We start from the raw sequence: 23,467 nt of genomic DNA on the forward strand, positions 1-23,467 counted from the left end.
TTACTCATGCGTTGGATATCCTTAGGTGTGTCAAGACACATCTTCTTAAAGAGATAAACACCATGCCTAAGAGGCAAAAGTCTTCTTTTGGAATTTTTCATGCTGAACTTCTTCAGCACCTTCTCTATATACATTTTCTGAGAAAGTCCTATCATTCTTTTAGATCATCCCTATAGACCTTTATACCAAGAATATAGAAAGTTTCTCCTAAGTCTTTCATGGAGAATTTCTTTGACAATCATACTTTGATCGATGTCAGTATGAGAATATCATTTTCAATCAAAAGGATGTCGTCCACGTACAATACGAGGAACGTGACAGTGCTCCCACTGACCTTTTTGTACACAGGGTTCTTCTTCATTTCTGATGAAATCAAACAATTTGATCAAATCATTAAAGCGAGTGTTCCAACTCCGAGATGCTTGCTTGAGTCTATAAATGGATCTTTACAGCTTGCAGACTTTGTAATCATTATTACTTGATGTGAAATCCATAGACTGCTCCATATAGATATCTTTCACAAAATATTCATTTAGGAAGACAGTTTTCACATCCATCTGTCAGATTTCGTAATTATGGTAAGCTGCAACAGCAAGCAAAGTCTGGATGGATTTCAGCATGACCACTGATGAAAAGATTTTCTAATAGTCAATGCCTTCACGTTGACTATAACCTTTCGCTACCAACCTTACCTTCTAGGTGTCCATCTTACCATCCGATCCTATTTTTCTTTTGTAGATACATTTACACCCAATAAGTACAATACCTTCAGGTAGTCTACTAAGGTCCAAACCTGTTTGGAGTGCATGGAGTCAATTTCTGACTTCATTGCTTCCTTCCATTTCTCGGAGTCTACATCTAACATCGCTTCATCATAGGTCTTGGGATCATTCCTAATATCTCTATCTCCCACAAAGAATGCTTCTTCTAAGTCCTCTGTAAGAATACCTAAGTACCTTTCAGGAGGATGGGAGATTCTACTTGATCTATTAGGTGGAGGAGGTACCACATCAATTGGCTTACTGATGGGTTCAGGCTCTTGGACTCGATGCTCTTTGAAAATCTTTTCTTCGAACTCAATCTTCCTCCCACTACCTCCATCTTGGATAAACTCCTTTTCCTAGAAGATGGCCTGATGGCTCACAATCACATTGTGATCCTCTGAAAGATAAAAATAGTATCCCATGGATTCCTGAGGTTGCCCTATAAAACGAGCCCTAAGTGACCTAGCCTTTAACTTATCCGCCTACTGTCGCTTGACATGAGCCGAACATCTTCAAATCTTGAGATAGCCCAGACTTGATTTCTTACCATGCCATAACTCGTATAGTGTGGTAGGAACGGATTTAAAGAAAATCCGATTTAGAAGATGAATAGCAGAAAGTAACGCATGTCCCCAGAAAAAAATTGAAAGACCTGTGAAGCTCATCATGGATCGAACCATATCGAATAGGGCCCGATTCCTCCTTTCGAATATCTTGTTGAGCTGAGACATCCCTAAAGACGTCCACTGTGAGACTATACCATTATCTTCAAGATAGGCTCGAAATTTTCTACTAAGGTATTCTCCTCCTCGATTAGATCGAAGAACCTTTATAGGTTTTTTGATTTGTTTCTCTACTTCATGTCTGAACTTTTTAAATTTTTCAAAGATTTCAGACTTATGATGCATCAAATACACAAACCCATAAGTAATCATCGGTAAAGGTTATAAAGTAGAGATAGCCACCCCTAGCTTATACATCAAATGGACCACACACATCAGTGTGCACCAGGACTAATAACTCAATGGCTCTTTTCCGTGTCCCACAAAGGATAGTTTGGCCATCTTTTCTTGAAGGTAGGACTCACAAATTGGATAAGACTCGGAAGTTAGTGACCCCAAAAGGCTATCTTTCTTCAATTTGTTAAGTCTATCCTCTCTTAGTGCCCAAACGGCATTCACAATTTGCTCATTAACGTTAATACTCGCATCCACATGCAAATGATAAAGACCGTCTATCAAATAGGCATGTGCAACACATTTATTTTCAAAATAAACCATGCACAAGTCTTTATTAAAATAAAAATTATAATTATCCTATGCCAGCACAGAAATAAAAATCAAATTCCTACCGACTACAGGTACAAAATAACAATTTTTCAAAAGCAAACTAAATTCTAACGGCAGCTTCAGAGAGTAGGTCCCGACGGCGATAGCAGCAATTCTTGCCCCATTGCTGAGCCAACAAGTGATCTCACCTTCCCTCAGCCCTCTAACTTCTTTCAAATCCTGCATAGAAATACACAAATGAGCACTTAAACCAGAACCTAGAACCTAACCAGAAGAAGAGGAAACCATTAGATTAGTTTCAATTACGAGCAATTCAGACGTACCTTCAGAAGATGCATCCTTCTTATTCTTCACTGTCGTCGGGTACGCAGGACAATTTCTTCTCCAGTGGCCTTCGACATTGCAGTGAAAATATTTTCCTTTGTCGTTGGCCTTCTTCGGAGCTTTCTTCTTTCTTTCGCTCTTGATCTTTTGCTTCTTCGTAGGCTTCTTATTCTTCTTCTTCCTAGTAGACTTTTTCTTGGAAGAGGCCTGTTTCATAGTAAGAACTGTTTTCCTTAAACTTTTCAAGGTGCCCTCAACTGTCACCAACATATTCAACAACTCGGGCAAGTACAATCAATCTTATTCATATGGTAGTTCGTAATGAACTACCCATACAAATCAGGAAGAGACTACAGGATCAAATCTACCTGCAGTTCCTTGTCCATATTCATTTCGAGCTTTTGAAGCTCAATATCCTTGATCATTGTCAGACAATGATCGTGCATGGACTGCCCATCATGCATCTTTGCTCTGAAAAATCTTCGAGAGATCTCAAAGCGAGCCGCGCAACTCTGCTCACCATACAACTCTTGATGATGAGTCAGAATCTATCTGACAGTCCTCATGTCTTCATGCTGGTGCTGAAGATCATTGGACATAAATGCTAGAATATAGCACCTAGTCCTGTTGTCTTCATCCATCCACTTCTCAAGTATAGCTCGTTGATCAGGGGATGGACGAGCCGGCAACACAGGCATCTTCTGATCTAGGACATAGGTCAATTTTTCGGAGCTGAGAATAATTCTCAAGTTTCGGAGCTAGTCTTTGTAGTTTAATCCGGTCAACCTATTTGTGTCAAGGATTTGGGCTAGAGGGTTTGAACTTGACGTGGTTAATTAACTGCAGAGAGAATAATTTTCAATTAGATGTTTGTACTTATAAATATTTGTTATAGGAACTTTAATAAACAAACAAGACTCACTATTTCTATGAGTCTCCGATACTCCTCGGATGGAGAATTGAAAACCTATACGCGATCAGTTTCTAATGGATACTGTGCTCCTACTAATCCACACGCACCTCACCTAACAGTTATTGGTAACGTACGGACCAATGAGTGGAAAACACCTTGTCCATTGCTTCATTAAGCAAGATGCAGCAGGTTCGGTCTTTAAACCCTATAGCCTCACCTAACAGTTATTGGCATATTTCTTAGTTAAATCAGATCCATCGTACACCGACGGGCACAAAGCTGTTATTGGATCCCTCACCTAATAGTTATTGAATCCAACCCCATCTTTATCCCGAGGCATCCAATGCCATAGAGTGATTGTGCTTTTCCGATACAACCGAACCACTATGAGCAATCGAAAACGATCAATGCTAGGAAGACACCTGTATCTCTACAATGGTGGAAGACTGCTATACTTAATATTTGATTGAAAAAATTTAGATTCATGTCTCATCCTTAATTAGTCATAACGGTTATAACTAACCTAGTGGCATGAGCTAGCTCGAGTCAACAAGTAACTTAATATAAAACATAATCTCCCAAAACGACCAGGTAAGTTAAGATAAGTGGGAGTCCCCCGTTGCTTTCCTTAGACACCAACGAATTGGTCAGGTCAGACAACAGAATCAATTAAAGAACCACCATCTAAGTACCTGTCTTAGATATCAAATTGTTTGATTAGAATCGATCAAGTTAGCGTATTGATCCAGATTCGAACCACTGAGCCAAATTAGGTTTTAGGTTAATCGATAACATGTAGCTGTTAATTGATCTGACCAAACTACAATTAATTGGGTGGGTCATGCGCATACTTGACCTAATCCTAATCAATATTTGATTTGATTTGATCAACCGCTCAAACTAACTTAATTAAGCTATCCATACCCAAAGCCCCATATTTTATGCGATGAAATTTAGATGTTAAATTCATAATTTTAGATTTTTTAATTTCAATTCTTCATTCTCAATTAAGTACATTATGAACATGGGCTTAGTTTAAATGTCAAAATAATTTTTAATCTAAACTAATTTGTATTGTATCACATACAATTTTGCTGTCTGCAGACTCGAGTTGACTGGCTCTAGAACTCGAGTTAACTGATCTATGACGAACAGAAACTGTAGCACTTGGCCTGCAGGATTGAGTCGACTCATATGCAAATGAGCCGGCTCAACAGGATCTCGAGTCGACTCGCCAAGGACTCGAGTTGACTCGAACTGAATCTGAGTTGACTCGACAGGTGTGCTAGCCACAATTTCAGAATTTCATATAAATAGATCCTAAGGTAAATTTAAGATTTTACAAAAATTAAATTTTAGATCATGTATCAACAAATTATATATCACATGTATAATTTTAGATCATAATTTTACGATCTAAAATTAATCAAAAACATATATCTAATATATATACATGAAAATAAAATTTAGATCTAAAACATGTATCGATACACCTAGGATCTTCTGTTCGCGGCTCTTCTTCATAGGAGATCATCACAAACAGCACCTCTACACGTCATAAGAGAATCCATTGATTGGGTAAGTGAGGGGCTTTAACCCCTACTTCCTCTTATGACTGGACGATCATGGTGATGCATCCAATCCAAGTACTAGACTACTAGAAATTTAATCTAACATATCAAAATATGTAATCTATTAAATTTTAGATCAAATTAACTTTCACATATCAGATATATGAACAATAAATTAGATCATATGAACATAATTTCAGATCTAAAATTTATTTAAAACATGTTAGATCAATGTGGCTCTGATACCACTGCTAGTTTGCAGATGATTCGCATGCAAGATTATACTAGTTACGTTAACTACAGCGGAAGCAGATATGAAATTTTTTTTTCAGATATAAGCATGCAAATTCAAAATCTTAATCATCTAGGATCATCTAACATACATAAATAAATTTATGAACACAGATCTGAAATCAAAAATAGTAAGAAAGAAGGTATACCAAATCACTTTTCCCTCCTTCGGATCGGATCCTATGGATATCTAGGGTTCCTGTCGTAACCACGCACGTGCTTGGCCTCTGCTGATATCCACACAAAGATGATTCTGATCAGAAACTCTGAAGCCCCCGGAGTGCTAGCTTCCTTACAGGCTTCATTCCTCGGTTTGGATCAGGGCCCTTTTCCTTATATTATTTGAAGCAGCCCTATATAAGATTTTAGGGATTGATCCTAATCACCAAGAAAGATCAAAAACCCCTTCTTGATTTTTCTTTCTCTCTTTAAAATCTGATCTAAAGGGAGTGGGGCGTGGAGATGAAACAGGAAGAAAAGGAGGCATGAAGAAGTGGCGAAGAGAAACAATTAGCACACACGCATGAGAATAATCCCCTTCACGTGTCTCACCCCTTTTATATTGATTTTTTGTCACACAAACAAATGTTCCACGCTAAACTTAACTCCTAATCTAATAAGATCTGATCCCTAACTGATTTAAATTCAAATTAAGAATCAATCTTAATCAAGGAGTCCTAGAGAGGTGGGGCGCCAACTATTGGCACCCCCATCCTTTCACGCGTACACCAAGAGAGAGGCAACAATTTCAGCACCCCCACACCCCATTAGTCGGCTAGATGGAGAGAGAAGCCCAAGTAAACATGGGCTCAGGTGGTCAGATCCAACTGGGTTCAATCTTGATTCAAATCGAATCCAATTTGAGTCCGATTCAAATCAAATTCGAAAGGTACTCAAATCTAATCCAATCATGATTGAAATCCTAATCTAATTTAGATAATTAAACCCAATTAACTCAAGATCAATTAAATTAAATATGATTTAAATTAATTAGGACTTGATATATAATTTAATCAATCCCAATTAAATTGCAATATTTGCAATTAAGATCCTCTACTAATAATTAGCAGTTACAAAATCTGTAACACTTACAAATTAATTCAAATCATCAATCCAATTGATCATTTGACTTTGATCCAAACCGTTGATCGGGTCAAACTTCTTTTGTGTGTGACCCCTCAAATTCTATTCTATCTGATAGTGAGACGTATCGTGATCTCTATCACAATATCATCGAAACTCCTTTCGATGGACTAAAACAATTCTAGCTCAATTCAATAAGGATCGTTGATCTAAAAATAACCTTGGTGAGTTCTCACAATCCATCAATAACACCTAGCAGTATGTAGTGACAACCCAATAGAACAAAAAAAATCTGAACTCTTAGGTGCAGTTACTGTGTGATTCAATCCTTCTATCGTGAATCTCGACTCGACGGAGATCATAAAGAACTCATCAAACCCCATCATGCATCATATATCAGATTGGCTCAACTCAAGTTCACTTATGAATTTCGTGAAAATTCTTTTTCAGTATTTACACTTATTTCGGTCGAAGACTTTCTGAACTCAGTCTTGCGAATCGCATAAAACTACTCCTTTTCTACCAAGGTCGATAGATTTCATTTAGGTGTATCCTACTCCAAACAAGGAACCTAAACCTACTGTAGCCAACATATATAGTAAGGATCCGAATAACTAGAGATCAAGTGAACATACAGTTAAACTAAGTAGTCTCGCTGCGAATAGCCAACATACAGTAGGTCAAAAGACCACTCACACCACTGCAGCATCGAGAAAATCACTAACGAGTGTGTAGACATCCAAGTGATTTCTCGTGTTGGTCACGCTCAATGTAAGTTGTTCTCTAACAACCACTTGCACTCTCAACCCGGTGTCCTTACACCATAGACTTGAGAATCATCTGTCCGAAAGGGAGATGATTCGTGCACTGATCTTAAATAGATTGATCACTGTTCTCCATGACAATCCTACAATCGGGAGCATTTAGAAACTAACCACTAATAATGTATGTCTCAAATTCTCAACATCTTAAGAATATATAAAAGCATTTTTATTAATTTCTAAGACAAATCATGGACACATAAATATGATTGAAAATAAAAATTACCCTTCATTAATAATAAAAGTTTTATAAATACAAAATTAAGCTCTGGAATTACAAATGTGTCAACCAACAATAGACTTGTAAAGCACACTTCTAACAAGGAGGTTATAAGCTGAACCGACCTATCAAACCATCTTGATTTGGTGGCAGTTCGGTGCAGGCCGAACCACCCGATTTGGGTCGATTTAACGAATGCTGTTTGTATGTATATATATATATATATATATAATATCACCAAGATTAGAGTGGTAGTGACTATTGTATATATAATTCAGATATGCAATGCATATAAGACAAAGTAGAGATTTAGGATTACCAAAGAAAAAATAAGAACCTACTTTTCATATTGCATGTAGAGTAGGTAAAATGTTTAGCTTGATTCTTCCATCTAAAATAGCCAAAATTGTCCATTGGCTTCGCTTCCCTCTCTTTACATAAAAGAGAGTATATAATTAAATCAGAATTTTAAAAAGAAAAATAATTATTGAATAGATAAAGCTCAATTTTATAGGAAAGTTAGCAAGGTAAAGTTCTATCCTATTTGTTGCTTGATAACAAAAAAAATAGTATAAATCTGACTGAAACATCAAAAAAAAAAAAAAAAAAACTCATCCTTACTTATCGATTGCCATCAGCATGTCCCATCTTACACTAAATGAGGAATGGTGAACCCCGAGATAGAATGAAATCAAGTGACTAGAGAAAAATTTAGAGCCACTTCACAACTTAAGAGAGAAATAAAGAGACATAGACATGATTTTCCTCAATCTTTGACAAATATAAATACATAATAAATTACAAACAAAAGAACCTAAAAATTTTCATATGGCACTACTGTTATAGTTAAAACTTACTAACCATTAACCAAATAATTGAAGGAAGATATTATTTGATTTGTTTGTTCTCAAAACAAAGCAACACCATCCATGCTTTATAATTTATCACATTATTCATGAATTCCAGTTTAAAAAGTTATTGGTGTTAGAATTTTTCTCCCAAAGATAAGTATGGATAATATTTACATATACACACGGACAAATAGAATATCATGCCAAAATAAATACAAATATGATGCCTTTGCATGCATAAATACATATGTTTCACGTAAATACATGTATACAGTTATACATGCAAATGTTCTTATGTGTCCACACGTATATGTATGTATATCCAGTATGTACGAACGTAAGCAAACATGTATGCATGCAGAGATACATATGGCTGTATATTTTATTCTAAATTTATTACAATAACAAATATCATATTTATCTACCTCCATGTATATAGCCTTCAATATATTATGCATGAGCTTTTTATGATTATTTTAAATCTCTAAGTTGAATGATCATGTACTCAAACAGTTTTTTTAATTTAATGCAATAAATTGAATATATAAGGCCAGTTTGGATGTCTAAGTTGTCCAACATGTGGATATTATCTTTTGACATAGAAATAAGTGGAATAAAGATATTATGATGATAAAGAAGAGTGGAGAACCAGACCGGCTGCCATTCCATTATCACATTTTCTTAGTCTCAAGGAAAATCATCTTGAAAGTAGATATATTACCCCAATTTTAGGATTGCAGGTCCTCTACAACTCCTGGAAGCATGGAATACTATACCGCCCCATACCATCCGGTATGGAGCGTATCGTACCATACTGATTTTGTATCGGTACACCATCTTGGAGCATACCGACATTATCATACCGTACCAAACCATGTACCGATATTAAGCAAGATTTTACCAGTATGGGGTCAAGTACCAAGATGGCAAACCTTGCTTAGAAGTTTTTCACATGAGAATTTTTAGACCATGAATTAGCTGCATAGGCTTCCACACATGCCCTGACTACAAAAGGTAAAATGTCATAGTTCCTGCAACTACCATTTAGGGACTCATAACAACATGAAAACACTTCAAACCTGAGAATCAGTTTCTCCTAAATTGTTCATATCACTGCACAACATCTAGAGTTAAATAATAAAATTAAAATATCTTCCTGGATTACAGGTAATTGACAATGAAATTGAAAAATAAAGTGAATATCATCATTTTTTATGTTCTCTCAAACACTGAGCTCAGCAAACAAAATACAGTCATCCTCGTTTAACTTGTGCATGTTTCCATGGTTTTGGTCTACAAAAGTAACCATGTACCAATGAAGCCTTTACATTTCCATATTATTCTTTGTCAATGAAACAGAAACTTCTAGCAGCATCTTTCCCTCTAAATTTGTAGGTACTTCTAGACCATCCAATTGGAACTTTGCTTGGTCACAAGTTGTTTTTACATTATATTCCCGTCAATAATGCCCTCTATTGGAAAATGATGGAAGGCTTGATGTGTAAAATCAATCATTATATTGACCTTTGTACTTTAAGTTTTATTACAAAATCGTTAAATAAAAAATCCAATCTTTAATGTCGTTCTAATTTTTTTGACATTCCATTATTCAAACAACATGAAATATATGCAACATCTCATTACTTTTGTGGAAAAAGTGATTGGTCAAGCATGAATCTTGTAGCCCTATTTTATCCAGTATTTGCAATTTCAGACAGCAATACATTTGAGTTCACCATATTCTCAACTCTAGAATTGCAGCATGATAAGGAATTCTATATCCATACGAAATCATCAAGAAAGCAAATATTCTATATGCATTCTAATGAGAACAGGAATAACAACGATAGGAATTCAAACAAAGATAGGGTATCAACAGAAGAAAGCAACTATCCAATATATGTTCTAATGAGAAAAGGAATAAGAATGATAGGAAGTCTAGCTGAGAATAGGCATAATCATAGCATTAGACATCATGACACAATAACTGTTAACTCTAGGGAAGGCCGAACCATGCTGAACTGGCTGGTCAGTACCAGTTGGCTACCAGCACAGTTCAAACCATACTTGATTTGATATGAACCACACACTTCCCCCACCCTTCCCCCTAAAAAAAAAAAAAAAAAAAAAATCCCACTGTTTCTATCAGTTCATCGCCTCTACCCGGTGCTCGTATCCTTATCTCTCCCCTGCGCTCAAGACCATCGCCTCTGCTCTCAGACCTCAACAGTAAGACGCATCAAAGGTACATGTTCTCCCCCCTTCTCCCTCTCTCTCGCACATGGGATTACGGTTAGGGATTCGACCCCCCCCCCAACCCCAATGATGAGGACTTTTGAACCCTCTCTTTCTCCTCTCCCTCTCTTTTTCTCCCCGTCCCTCTCCCTCCCCTTCTCTCTTCTCTCTCTTCCTCTCTCTCCTTCTGCTGTTCATTTCGGAACAAGAGAGAGTGGTTTCAAACCTTTTTTTTATTTTCAAATTTTGAATTGAAGTCGGCGCATCTTTTACCGACTTTATTTCAAAATCTGAAAATTAAAAAAAAAATAAAATAAAATAAAGAAGCTGAAACACCACTAGCACGATAAGATACGGACACGTACCATACCTTGCCGGTCGCCAAACAGCATGAATCTTGGGACCGATTTGGGAACCTTAAATCATTTTCTAAAAGAAAAAAAATGATAGCAGAAATAGATTTGTTACAAGAAAGGCATCATCACGTAATAAACCAAGCTTTCAAAAATTTTAAAGAAGGATAACAATTAGAGGGTTGCCTTACCTTGTTGAGAATATCATCTTCAGAAAATGATAGAGGTATATTTCTCTCATCAATTATATCCTTGTCAGTTTGTCTACCATCTAGATTTCCATCAACTCTGGGGTGCTTCATCCTAGAGATCGTTCGTGATTCCAAGTTTGATGGTGAAGAGATCCTGCAAGATCTTTTAGGCTTCCAAAAGTAGCTGCACTCTCCATGTTGAACATGTTGATAGAAGGGGGTTGTCTTACCATGTTGAGAATATCATCTTCAGAAAATGATACAGGTATATTTCTCTCATCAATTATATCCTTGTCAGTTTGTCTACCATCTAGATTTCCGTCAACTCTGGGGAGCTTCATCCTAGAGATCGTTCGTGATTCCAAGTTTGATGGTGAAGAGATCCTGCAAGATCTTTTAGGCTTCCAAAAGTAGCTGCACTCTCCATGTTGAACATGTTGATAGAAGGGTGGATCCAACACAGTTGCACCAGAAAATCTTAAATTTGACGAGGGAACAGAAAGCATACAATCTTCATCTTGTAAATGAACTGGAAAATTTCTGCAAGGTCTTTTAGGAATAATATCATCCATTAAAATGTAATTCCTGCATCAAGACATAACATAACAATTATATATGAAATGGTAGGACCAACAGCTATCTAAGTCAAGCTCTTTTAGTGCCTTTTCAGTTTGCATTTACCGTCTGCTTCATCAAACAGCCCACAAAGAGCTTCACCAACATCTTTGGATATCTCCTGTAGAAAGCCATTACCAACTAATTAAACTAAATATATTTTCAAGATATTGGTTTATCGTATGTACCAAAAAAGGATTGGTTTATCTCGGAACACCTGGCAATCCCTGCTAATCTTCACAGGTTTATAATCATTCAAGGGATTCTTGAGATGAAGCGTCTTTTGGAAAGGCAGGTTATGCAATTGCAACCATTTAACTTTGAAAGTGTGGCCCCAAGGATTATTTCCACCACCTGATTTATCAGAATTCTGCAAGACAAGGGTAAATCAAACCAAGAATAGCCACTAAGAAGAAACTAACCAATATGGCATAAAGTGATGCATACAAGATATGCTTCTTCTAGAAGTGGCTCATTCATTACTTGAGTTGCCCATATGCCTTTCTCAATTGACAATTGCATGTTTTGATGGCTCAAACTCTTCATGATGAAATATCTTGTTGTATTCTTTTCATTATGCATAAGGCTCGAACTGTCTGCCCCACTTAAACGATGAAATCTTGCTCCCCTTGTACTGGCATTGTATTCTTTATTATCCTTGTCAAATGAGCCTTCTGCTGCCAAAACATAGGCTCAGCATTAGATAGCCTAAGATATAATAGGAACAGTTAATCAGGAGATGCTTTGTTGATATGAAATTAATGTACCAGTCCACTGATTACAAATTCAGTAGTGAAACCATTCAGCTAAGATGCAAATGCATCACCAAAACCAGTAATGGTGAAGCAAAAGGTGAATATATTTACATGCAATAATTGCTCATAAAAGGGATAAAAACTCAAAAACTAGTAACAAAAATTATTGGCTCATGAAACAAGCTTCAAAGAAATGAACCATCAAAAATGAAGACAGGTGGGCATGTGTTCCCATATGATCCATAGGGTACAATACAAAGTCAAGACTCACCCAAGTTTTCTTGGTCACCATGAAGCCCAAGGCAAAAACAAGATATTTCTAATTAAAGTCCTGTCATACATTTAGACTTAACTGACAGAATCTGGGGATCAAACCTCACCATGGAGATCTACCTCCAATGCTTACTAGATAGTTTCACTTTCAAGTCATAATGCTTGACAGACTAAAGGAAATATCATCCTCTGTATTATGCTCAAAACTCAAGATAGCAATATATTAAAGATCCCATGGATCATAATCTATGTTATTCGGACCCTACAATCTACTCTAAGGTACCCATACCCGACAGTTAAGCACCGACATTGATATGACAATTGGACACAGCATTGTAAGAAAGAAATTCTTAGATATTGACATGATCCCCCACTTAGTCATGCACCTGCACCTGAAACACATCGGAATCCCGTAAAATAAATCATAATTAAAAGTAAATCCTATCAGACATGGATACAGATTATACACACACAACACAACACAATACAACATGATATCAAGGCAGAGTAGTAAAAAATAGAATGTGGGCACAGCAAGGATAGTAGGATACAACAACAAATGAGACTTTCCATTTTCCGCTATGAATTTTTTTTTTTAAAGAAAATTAATTAGCCCAATTGGCTGATCACAAGGGGCCTGACCCACTACAGAGAACAAAACAACAAGCAGCTGGTGTGTATCTACCTAGCACATCGATCCTCAGCCCACTTCTGTCCAGTGGCATGCAAGCCCAAAAGGCTACATCAGTAGAAAGCCCACCACTTCATACATTCATGAGAAGAAACACACAACCTAACAGCCTTCTTAGTTCTTATACAAAGAAAACTCACTGCCTTACACCTATGGGAAGAAACACAGCATCCTGCAATATTCTTGCAAGAAGAAATCCATGCTTGCCTCTATATCAGGCTGAGATTTGCTAGTAATGCTATCCAAAACAGCAATTAAAAACTGGATAAGTCAATTGAGTATATCCCTCCAACCTGTCAGCTGCAAGCTGGTGCAAGTGGGGTCAAGATAAAACCCATATTTCCATTAAAGTCATTTGAACTGCCTCAGTTGGAAAGCCCAGTGACTACTCAGGTTGGTAAACAAAGATTAGAGGGTTCGGGCAGGGGGGCAGGGAGGGGGAGGGGATACGTACTTACCTGATGCCCTGGTCTACTAATTTTAAATGATTCTTGCTCTTTTCCTTTTTCTTTTTCTCCCTGTTCCCAATCTAGGGTTTTCTCCTGCCCACTCTAGTTCCTCTTCCTTTACAGTAGGATCTTTGGTTCACTGGTTTATGGTTTCAAGCGCTTGCAACCCCCAAATCAAGAAGTTTAGAGCACTTTTCTTGCCAGAAATCCCAACCAGAGAAGCTATTACTTCCTCTTTATGATTTTATTTATAGGTTTCATCAAGCTTTGCAATCTTGGTACAGATCTAGTACATGTACCCTCTTGGTACATGGTCAGAACACCTAGTATAGTGGTCAGTTCAATGTACTGATACTCGATATGCCCCTTGTACTGCATAGAGTTTGGTACCGGTATGGTATGGTAAGCATAGTACGAAGTGGAACAGCACACCATGTTTCATCATTGGAGTTCTTGGGCTCTATTTGGAAGCAACAAGGTTTCTGGCTTTTGATTTTGGTCTTGGTAACCTTATCTAGGGTCTTTGTCATTCTCCATTCTCCTTTGTTATTGCTCATTGATCATCTCCAAGTAAATGAAGAACCTAAAGCCTTCTGAGCAACAACCATGGACTGAGAAGATCAAAAAGAATAAGCTTCATTGGATATTCTGCTTCCCATTCTTCTGGAGGAGCACAACTAGATCAAGGGCGGATGACAAAGACTCAACCATGGATTGGAGGTGGTGAATTTGGTTGCTCTGGAGCAAAGGAAATATTTAAAAAATGTTCAGCATTGACATTGAGGGTTTTAAGGAAGATGCGAGCTGAATCCAAACCAGTTCACCCATGATTAAATGGTTGAACCATGTCTTGGTTACCAAAACGATTCAGCATGCAGGCTAAGCTTAAAACACTAATCCAAAATGACCAAGTGGGAACTTTGAGCATAAATCCTAGAATTATGGAATTGCTTCCTTCTTATCAAAGATCAAGCATAATGCTGATGATCTAGCACTAACACAATTTCATCCAACTTCAGCCCCAAAAGAAGAAGGAAATGGTAAATGGCACAAGCTTTAATCTAGCAGCCACCAGTGGCCTTTAACCACTAGTGCTTGACCCTGAGGCTACACTGATGCTTTGATGCTCCCCAAAAACAACTCAACCAACATGTAGAATATATCATTCACGGATTCTAGGACACTCGTCGGAAAACAGGCTCCCTAGTTTCATCAAAAAGGGGCTCCCCAATCAGAAATTAAAGACAACCTCAATCATAGAGCTACCATAAAGTCTTAATGTATTTAACTACCCAATTTTTCATCTACTTCCAAAGGTACATTTTAGCACCATTTTCATTTAGGAAGATGCTAAATGCAATAAGATATTAAAGAATGATGACATCATGCAACTGACATGAGTAGATGAGTGTCATGCTTCTGACTCGAGATCGTGAACTAAGGGTCGTGACAACTACAGCATACTCATGGAGAATACTTTCCAAGCATGCAAGACATCTTCTCCTAATATCATAAAACAAAAAGCAGAATAAATTCAAATAATAAATTCATATTTAAATAACTAAAATCTAAACTTTAGTTTCTCACAAAGCCCGACAATATTCAAAAGATCTTACATCAAACTTCACTAAAATTTTTAATCTAAAATAAAAATATTGATGTTTTGCTTCTAATAACTATCCCGACAATAAGGAGCTAAATAGGCCAGTACACAATGAACACTTTAACTAGATAAATCATACAATAATAATATATGAAAATTAAGCAAGCAGAATACCAATATACTAGCACACAACCTTCACTGGTAGGATAGCAATATACTAATGCACAATCTCCATTGGCAGGATATCGGTATACCAGTGTATAACCCACACCGACATAGTTCTGATACATAGTCAGACTGTGAGTCAAAATCTATCTCATATCAAAGCTTTTTTTTCCAGAAAAATTAGTTTCATATTTCAAATCAAACGATATGCAAAACCATCCAGCATTGAAATCAATCGACAGTAATCCATGATAGAATCAATACCTTCAATAATACATCAAATAATATTCTATAACAAGATGAATTCAACAAATAAATATCATACTTCATGTTCATAAATCATAAATAATATGATTCAAAATTGAATGATATCAATATTATATAATTTGCCGATAAATCAAGAAAAAGGATGACATTACTTATCTTATGATTGGAATCAACTGATAGATTCAAATAATTTCAGCAATTCCTTCTCTTTAAAACTCTAAGTTATAGATTATATCATGATATCCCATCATTGGACATCTTTTTATCTAGATGACTACACTCCTATACAGAACCAAGTCCAATAGTTAGAAAAGGTACAAATGATTACAGAAATGATTAACGGATAGTCACATCCAACGATCCAAATTGGTTCGGTCATTATAACTTTATTCAATCAAGATTAGACTAGGATATAATTGGCTACATAGAGATCAAAGATGATCAAATCTAGTAGTATCTAACAAGCATCAAGCAGTAGCACTTGATGTCCCGATCAGTTTGATGTAGGGCATCCTACTGATCAACTACAAATTAAAAGTCATGCTAGAATGCTAGGATGCAATTGATGGTCAAACCTAGTGGTGCCCAACCTAATCGAGGTGGGGACTGGTATGCCATCCGGCAACTATGGATCAGGATCCTCTTCATAAGAGTCAAATCAAGATCATTGAAGGCAAAACTACATTGAATCGAGCAATCCTAGAGAGAAAATGGAGAGAGAGAAACAATCTAGAGAGAAAGTGGAGGGAAAAATAGTGAGAGAAAGTGGGGAAGAGAGACAAAAGAGAGAAACTCCCTTTTCTTTTTTCCTTTTTTTCTTTTCTTTTTTTCTCTTCTTTCCTTAGCTTCTAGCGAAATAGGAGACTCCTCGATTGCCCTTCTTCTCAAAATAAAGGAGTCCCACATTGACGGTGGCTATAGCTAGTGATGTGGGCCACGGTGACGTAGCCGGAAGTACCCTAACTAGTAGTTGGCAGCAACAACCGACCCCAAAAAATCAAAAAATAATCAGTTGAAAAATAGCAGAAAATTGAAAACTCAATTTTTCAAAGAAATTCCAAGCCGGTTGAAATCCATGGTTTAAGGACATGGTTTAAGGACTAAGGAGTGTGCAGAGAAGGATAAATCAAAGGATTTTGGGGCTTAGCTTGTCTTCCAAGTGGTGTTTGGTCGTGATGGTGTGGAAGCTATTCGATTAGAAACCCAAGCAACTACCAGTGATCAACACTCCGAGACCGAATTTTCCAATAGGGAGGCAGAAAGGAAGTCTCAATCACTTAAATAGAGCCGGAGGGAGGAAACAAAGTCCTCGACTTCGAATTTCCAAAGGAATATGGGAGGAAACCAACCTGGAATATGATGAGAGTTCTTCCTATCATATTATTCTCCCTTTTTTCTTTTTCCCCACCGTTGCTTTAAAATTCATGCAGCTTCTTTTGGGCAATTTTTAGCTTGCTAGGACAGTCAAGTGGACCACGCCCAATCCATTTGTAAGCCCGGGATGTGTTGGGTTATCACAATGAGCTTAAGCAATTAAACATGAAAGGTGATACAATTGTAAGTATCAGAAAATGTTCTAAAGACAGTTAAGGTGTGCAGACATAAAAGCTACACATAAATAGCTCAGACAAAATATGGATAGATCACATAAATAATTAAAAAATAAAATTCATAAATGTAGAAATATATAACTATAATGTCACGAATTAGACAAACTAAGAAAAATACTCTCACAATTATATTAGGACCATTCTGATGCAACATGACGTGCTTTACTAAGGTAGTTACAATTTTTCTCTACCAATTTAACAATAATAAAAATGATCATCTAATAAAAGATCTAATAATTCAAGTAAAAGCAAAAAAAATCCCACAAAATAAAGATTGAACAATGTAAGAGTAAAACTAATGACTATTCAAAAGTTACTAAAACTCATTGGTTCATTCAAAAGTTACTGAAACTCATTGGTTGTAATTGGTTGCAATATTTGAGTGCCAATGGACAATAACAATGAGGGTACATTCCACCCATGTGACAAGCCTATCACCCTATCTTGAACTCTTAATAGCTAGACCTTTACAAAAAGAAAGGTTTTGAATGAGGTTGTCCTGGTTTTCCTATGAAATGGGACACACTGCCGTCCTACTCCATCTTGACATATAAGGTAAGGGGTACCCCAAGATGTGCCGACCGGGATCCTAGGACAATGCTAGGATGGTCCTATCTTGACACTCGAGATGATACGTCATCTTGGTGCTTCGCAAAACATCCTATCGAGACTTGAGTCCTTGACAAAAAGATCATCAGAAATTGACAATTTTCACTTGAGCACCTACTAGGAGAGCAGTGTGCATACAAGGGTCACCGAGGCAATCAGGCTATAGCAGTGTGGCTAGAAGATTGTCTAGACCTCCACAATTTCTGAACCTAGCAAGATTCTTTTTTCCAATGATGGTGCTAGGTTTTCGCATGACTTCCTTTACCAGATATTATAAACAAATTTGTACTACAAAATGTCATGGAAACTGGTCTATTTATTATGAACCAAAAATCAGTTTTTATTGTTAACCAGAAACATAGTATAGAACTATATATTGTATGGGGACAAAATCTATACCCACAGATTGAATACATAAACACGTACCTCCATGAATGATGATGGAAGTAGCAGTGAAACAGGCCAAGCAAGAGAAAGCACCAGATGCATTTGTCACATGATGACAGGTTCTTCGTTTACCCATCCATGACTGCACTTATTAGTGTGTCTTAGGCTTATAGACTGGATACCAAAAAGGAAAGGGCTAATTTTGTTGTCTGAAAGTCTATCACTTGTAGGAAAACAGCAAGAAGTTAAAAATATAATTGGTCTCGCTACATATTTGACAAGAATAGATTGGCTTCTCTACATTTGACATGAAGCTAGAAACATTGTGTTAAGTACAAATGGTAGTGGAAGTCCTTGACTGGTAACCAGATTAGTTATAAGGCGCCAAGAATTGAGAATTTAACAATGTGTTCTACTGTCCCTCATGCCAATATCAAGTGAATAGCTGCCACACACATCAAAACTCAGGAACATATGAACTCCACCTTTGTCGCTGTGCGGTCATTGCCACATCGTTTTCTGTGTAAAGGCAACCTACCACATCCTGTATGTTACAAAACAAACCAGCTGCAAATGTCAAAACCAGAACACCAACTAGAGGTGTTAGTCAAGGAATTAGTGAGCTCAAGCTTAGCTGGAGCAAAAGTAAGGTCATTCCATGAAGGAAGAGGCATTTAATTTCTAACAAAAGTAGAAAAATGTTCATAGCCTAGGGTAGGTCATGCACAGTCTGCAGCTAACCAGGGGAAAAAATCATTGTGGCCATTTACACACTAGTTAAATGAAATCAACAAGCTAAAGAGTGGCAAGTAAATGAATAACATAATTTGAGATGCTTCATCTTCCTTCTTTGAACCAAGAATTCCAGCTTAAATAAAAGCCCACACACCATAGATTCTTGAAAATATATGGACCTAAAGAAATTCCCACATGGCATAAGAGAAGAATTTACAGAGAACTGATGAGAGAACGTTAACAAAAGAAGGTGTTTGTCAGCCAATGAGAATACAAATTGAGCCTTTGTATACCAAGTAGCATACATAATAATGAATATAACTTGGATAAATTTTGCACAACTACTAAAAACTTCTCCAGTTATTACTTAGTTTTCCCGAAAAAGCTCAGAATGCATTGGCTATGCAACAGAAAGGATGTGCTGATACAATATAAGGCACATATTCTTGGACGATTAAGAAAATTTAACTAACAAAGAAGCACGAAAATAATGTATATCGGCAAGCATATCCAAGTTGAAGCCCAAAAGTATGGTTTACATGTAGATGCAGATGAAAAGGATATTGTCCTGATTGGTCTAGTTGGATGCACCAAAACTCAAGATTCTTCTCATTAACACTGCCTGCACACAGTAATATAAAGGCATGGTTTACATATGGCCTGATGGAAGAAAAGAGTATCTTTGTCTCATTAGACTGGCGGACTTCCAATTCTGCTCATTATTGCATGTGTATAAAAAGCAATACTGTGTAGGTGGATTTGCTAATTACACCCATCCACATGAAGTTATGTCATCATGCACCAAAAAGCATTGCTATTGTAGAGAAACTTAAAGGCATATGGACTTATTTATAAAATAGAAGTCCTAAAAGAAGATAAATAAGTAAAAGAAAAGCCAGAAGAGAACAGAGTATAAGAGTATGAAAGGAGAGCTTCATTAAAAGAAAATAGGATGAGGAGAAACCTTGAAAAGATAATTGCCAAACTTGATAAGCCATTGCAGGATATAAAAGACAATGTAAATGGAGATGCAAATAAGTGTAGTGCATTCCATGTTTTGGTTTTTCTGAGGTATGGGACATTGCAGACACCAATATGATTATTATTTATATATAACTTATCAATAACTGTCAAAAATTTAACAAAAAGAATTCTTAGCATTCTCGTACCTAAAGAAATAGGGAGCAACCAAAATCCCCCTTTCATAGGAAATCATTATTACCTTCATGATATTATTTTCTGAAGATTCTTGAAACAACTTATATTATTTTCAAAACTATCTGAAATATGTGCAAAGGATGAGTATCCTATCAAATGCATCTTGGAATTTATGAAGGATAGTTTAATCATCAAAAGAAGACAATCTTTATGTCAAATAATAAAATTTCCACCATGGAGCAAGCTTCTATAGAATTCAAGGGATACCAAGTCATCAAATTTTGCGTGCTTATACCATGAGTCTATGACAGTTAATATTTTGGAGAGAAGGCAGATAAAAGTAATAATAGATTGGTAGAAAAGAACAATGTGAAGACTATCGCATTATCTCTTGCTGAACGGGGTTTATAACCAGCCTTACACATTAAAAAGCTATTTGTATTCCTGTTTAGTAGCTGTCTCATTCTCATAGCAATAAATAAATAAATAAGCATTGCTAAAAAGGTCATTTTTGAATTCTCTAACAATATCCATGTAAAAAATCATGATAGCTTCTTGTAATTTATTGATGGATTTACATACTTTGCAGTCAACAAACTGTTATCCAACTAGTACATATATATGGTTGTGAATTTTATGATAAACTAAAGAACAAACATAACCAGATTGATTAGGATATTATGCAAAATTTTTATGAGTAAGATCCTTTACAGGCAGTATTTCATTTCGAATATGATCCAATCCAACAACTATAAGATCCCTTACATTCATAAATATACAAGACATGCATGCATGCACATATTTTACACACACACACACATATATGCAAAATTTTTATGAGTAAGATCCTTTACAGGCAGTATTTCATTTCGAATATGATCCGATCCAACAACTATAAGATCCCTTACATTAATAAATATACAAGAAATGCATGCATGCACATATTTCACACACACACACACACATATTTATAGAGAGAGAGAGAGAGAGAGAGAGAGAGGTCAACTAGAGCTAGTCGACTAGATTTGAGTCGAAATCCGGTCGACTTCACCACCATCCAATCCACATGGATCTCCATGGAGGAAAAATAAAAGATAACAGCCATTTTTTTCATCTGTTTGGCTTTTGAAAAATTATAAAAAAAGTTGGGCCATAAAAATGCGGATGGGATGGAAAAAATATAAAAAAAGCCAAGCCATTAATGCCGATGGGATGGAAAATATAAAAAAAGCAAGGCCATTAATGCGAATAGGATGATAAATATAAAAAAATCAAGTCGTTAATATAGATGGGATGGAAAAATATTTAAAAGATAGACCATTAATGTAGATGGGATGGGGTTGTGGTCCAATTTGTGTTTATCTTAGAGCATTTGTGTTTATCCTACAGAGTTTTATTTATTCTACAGTATTTTTGTTTATTTTTTTTGTGTTTATTTTGGACTCGTTTGTGTTTCTTCTAGACCTTTTTGTTTGTTCTGAAGGGATTTGTGTTCATTCCATCCGAAGTTTGTGTTTACCCTACATAGTTTTTGTTTATCGCAGGAAGATAGAAAGTAGCCTATCCCACTATTAGTGCAAATAGGACAAGCTACTTTCTATCTCCCCACAATAAATATAAATTATGTAGGATAAACACAAACTTCGAATGGAATAAATATAAATCCCTTCAAAATAAACACAAATCTATCTAGAATAAATACAAACGAGTCCACAATAAATACAAACAGAATAAACAGAAATGCTCAAAATAAATACAAACTCTATAGAATAAATATAAACGCTCCAAAATAAACACAAACTCATTCCTACTCCCATCCCATCTGCATTAATAGCCTATTTTTTATATTTCTCCATCCCATCTGCATTAATGGCTTGGCTTTTTTATATTTTTAATCCCAAATAGATGGAAAAGTGGCTGTTAACTTTTATTTTGTTGTATGGAGATCCGTGCAAATTGGATGATCAGATGGTGAGAAACTTGACCGAATTTGGCTCAAAATATGGTCGACCTTATTCTAGTCTACCTCTCTCCATATATATATAGAAGAGAGCCAGACTAGAATAAGATCGATCAGATTTGGACTCAGATCCGATCAAATCAAAACTCTACAATAGGGATTCTACATTAATGATCCAAATTTTTGAATATGATCTACTACTTTAAAACTGCTTGCATACAAAAAATCATATGATTTGGAGACTCCTAACCTATACATTAATTAGTTAAAAATTGGACAGACTAAATAAAATTAAATTAGATATTTTTTTGATCACTTAATGCATAGCTAAAGGTCTCCAAATCATATGATTTGATATATAAGAAGTTTTGAGATAGTAGGTCACATCCAACTGCTTGGATTATCGATGTAGGACCCCTATTGTCTAGTTTTGATCTAAATGGATCTAAGCTCAAATCCGATTGACCTTATCCAAGTTTGCCTCTATCTATGTATGCATGGATCATGATATACAGAAAGTACAAAGTTCATCATGACAAAATGAATAGAAGGATGAGTCAGTTACCTTGATCATCAGAGTTCTCTAAGTCATGTTTACCTTCAGTTAATGATGAATCGACAACAGAAACATTTTCCACAATAGCCTCAACTAATATATGCTTCTTCACACCCTGGTTATAATATATTGTATCAAAGATGTGTATGTCCCAAAGTTAAGGTAAAGCATGGATCTGCCCTAGTGAAATGGACAAGTCAAAGATATACATAGATAAATAAGATTAGAACCTTCACAAAATAAGAAGCATAACAGGAAAAGAAGCAGGCAAACAAAGAAACATGAGAAGATGTGGAAATGCAATGAAGTTTCACTAGATCATGTATGCTGAGAAAAGGATGTTTTAGATCAATATTCCTTATGAAGGTATGTAAAGTAGGCAGTCTTCATAATTCAAGTAAAAAACAAAAAGAAAAAGATGGTTCTTCACCTACTGGATATCATAATTAACACGAAAAGTATACTTCCCTCCCAACATAACAACTAATAACATTAAACCAAGATCTAGAGGCAAAGAGACATAACCAAAAACATTGACCAAGTAAATATGCAAAATGTTATCTAGGTCAAAAAGGAGTATTTTAAAAAAGAAAATATATAAAGCTGCACTCTCTCTAGCTTATACTTCCTCTTCATTTCTTTTTTAATCACTATAAACAGGAAATTGAAGTTATTAATTAATAGTGGAACTACAAAGCTAATTCCAATGTGTGGAACAGCATTGTCGG

At 36.1% G+C, this 23,467-nt stretch overlaps 1 protein-coding gene across 1 annotated transcript in view; it reads right to left on the reverse strand.

The window, feature by feature from the left end:
- LOC105032538 (uncharacterized) overlaps positions 1-23,467 on the reverse strand; it is a 67,832-nt gene that overhangs the window by 13,005 nt on the left and 31,360 nt on the right. Inside the window, exons 4-9 of the mRNA XM_073246998.1 lie at positions 22,749-22,854; positions 11,969-12,195; positions 11,739-11,891; positions 11,569-11,642; positions 10,907-11,491; positions 10,733-10,791 (exon numbers count right to left, since the gene is read on the reverse strand). Coding sequence (XP_073103099.1) covers positions 11,014-11,491; positions 11,569-11,642; positions 11,739-11,891; positions 11,969-12,195; positions 22,749-22,854 — 1,038 coding nt within the window. The 3' untranslated portion in view covers positions 10,733-10,791; positions 10,907-11,013. The remainder of the gene's footprint in view (positions 1-10,732; positions 10,792-10,906; positions 11,492-11,568; positions 11,643-11,738; positions 11,892-11,968; positions 12,196-22,748; positions 22,855-23,467) is intronic.

The sequence above is a fragment of the Elaeis guineensis genome, chromosome 12 (genome assembly GCF_000442705.2).
Source record: "Elaeis guineensis isolate ETL-2024a chromosome 12, EG11, whole genome shotgun sequence".
Lineage (NCBI taxonomy): Eukaryota > Viridiplantae > Streptophyta > Magnoliopsida > Arecales > Arecaceae > Elaeis > Elaeis guineensis.